This window comes from Trachymyrmex cornetzi, unplaced genomic scaffold, assembly GCF_001594075.2.
Source record: "Trachymyrmex cornetzi isolate Tcor2-1 unplaced genomic scaffold, Tcor1.1 scaffold23, whole genome shotgun sequence".
NCBI lineage: Eukaryota > Metazoa > Arthropoda > Insecta > Hymenoptera > Formicidae > Trachymyrmex > Trachymyrmex cornetzi.
Window position 1 is genome coordinate 4,770,813 of NW_017296956.1, and position 2,102 is coordinate 4,772,914.

The window sequence follows — 2,102 nt, forward strand, 5'->3', positions numbered from 1 at the left end:
TAGTAGACAGTACAAAGTTTTTACTGATATAGTTCGTTTATTTTAAACATAGTAAATAATACTTAATAAATTAAGTTTTTGATAGATGCGGCGTACATACCGGAGTTACCCTATATATATTATTATACTCGTATATCGAATCAAATAATTAAAGAACTACTTTTTCAAATATAACATTATTGCTCTCGTCATTTTTAAAATTCAAAATACATGAAGATGTAATTTTATAGCATTAAGAAGTTGTTTTAATTTTATGAATTGTTCTTTGCAGTATAGGTAAAAATATGGTTTGATAGCTCATAAATGTATGCTTTTAAGAGATTTACATATATATAGCTGTATAGCGTATTAAGGTGCAATTTTTTGTGACAATGCGACAAACGCAGGTTTCGCGTCAGCGCAGGCAGCGAAATAAATTGATAAATTAGATAGCCACATATTTAATGTTACGATATGAAAATGAGTAAATTTATATGAATTTATGCAGCAGAAGGGAAATCGAGAAAATGAGTTTGCGCTGGATTCATGAGAATCTAGAAGCGCCAATGTGTGACGAGGAGTGCAGCGATATCGACGACAGTTGCAGCGACGATAGCTGCGACACGGAATTGTTCCTCCAGGAGACGGATGTGATGAAGAATGAAAAAGATATCGCTCGCGATGGACGAAAGAAGAGGGAAACCAGAAGAGTCCCGAATTCGACCGTTACATTCGATGGGAACGGGTATAATCATCCGGATAATTAATTAAATCATAAGAATATACGTGTCAATTAAGTGCGAAACACGTGATTATAATGGTTTCCAGTTTGTATTTAAGAATACGATCCCTTACTAAAAAATATACCTAACTTATAAGCGTTATAACGTACCGTTATAATCCAGGTAGAACACGGAGTCATAATTAAATTATAATTATATCACAGAATGTCATCATGACGTCATTTGATACCTAAAAATTGACTTATAAATGACCGAATGAGGTCATGATGATGTCCTCATGACTTCTGTGTTCTACTTGAGAATTGCTTGCATGGTGGTCCGAAATAACATTCAAATTGAGTGTTAATACTTAAGTTGAAGGTTTATGTGGGAGTTAACGCTCAATTTAAGTATCATTTCGGATCGCCAACACTTAGTTGGGTGTATTTTTTCGTGAGGGATATATTATATTATTATAAACAATCTTTCAAAATAAAATGAAAAATTCGGCTAATTTGTGAAAAAAAGAAATAATAACTATTGGCTATTTTGTTTGTATTTCATGTATGAACATTCTAATGGCGGTGAAATGTGTAATTCGTGTAAATGAATGATTTAGTATACTTAATTTCTGGAACAAAAAAGGTAGATAAATATGTACATATAAAAATGTCTGCTTCTGTCACTGCAGAATACACAGCGAATGCGTCTGTCTACCTAATCGTCCTCCAGCACACGTTATAACGTATATTCATTAATCACTTGACTCGATTAACTTTCTGCTCTATATCGCCACAGGGTCAGGAGGTGCACATGTAGTTTACTTTATTAACGGTATCAAACGAGCTCGACGTTGTGAGGCGTCGCAACTACAATTTCATATGTGATATATGACAACTATATATGCATATTTGCGATAGAAATAAAATTTCGTCCGAATTTGTGAGAACAGGGAAGAATTATCTTAATTTGTTACGTTCTCCCCTGTGTGTTGAAAGAAAGATTTTACTTTACGCGGAGAAAGAGCTTTAGTTAAGTTGGATATAACATTTAAGAATTAGTAAGTTGAATATTAAGAAAATAATACATTGAGAAAAATGTTTGGATAAAAATGGACGAATCAGAAAATTCTGATTAATACCAATCGAAATTCCGGTTATAACAGTTAAAATTTTAGAATTCAACCAGAAAATTCTAATTCGTCTATTTCCAATCAAAATTCCAATTAATCGAATCAAACATTTTTCTCAGTGTAGAAACATTAATCTACAACATCTATATAATTGTTATTTTTTGTAGTCGTTTCGATAGTTCATTGAAACTATTTTTAAAAATTACACGTAGTCGCAGGCTGCACCCCAGCAAACAGATTTAACATATACGTAAATATATATATATATA

The 2,102-nt window shown here is 32.2% G+C and overlaps 1 protein-coding gene across 1 annotated transcript in view; it reads left to right on the plus strand.

Moving 5' to 3' along the window:
* Positions 1-2,102, plus strand: part of LOC108760666 (uncharacterized) — a 7,607-nt gene that overhangs the window by 1,637 nt on the left and 3,868 nt on the right. The window contains exon 2 of the mRNA XM_018506738.1: positions 488-724. Within this exon, the coding sequence (XP_018362240.1) occupies positions 488-724 (237 nt within the window). The remainder of the gene's footprint in view (positions 1-487; positions 725-2,102) is intronic.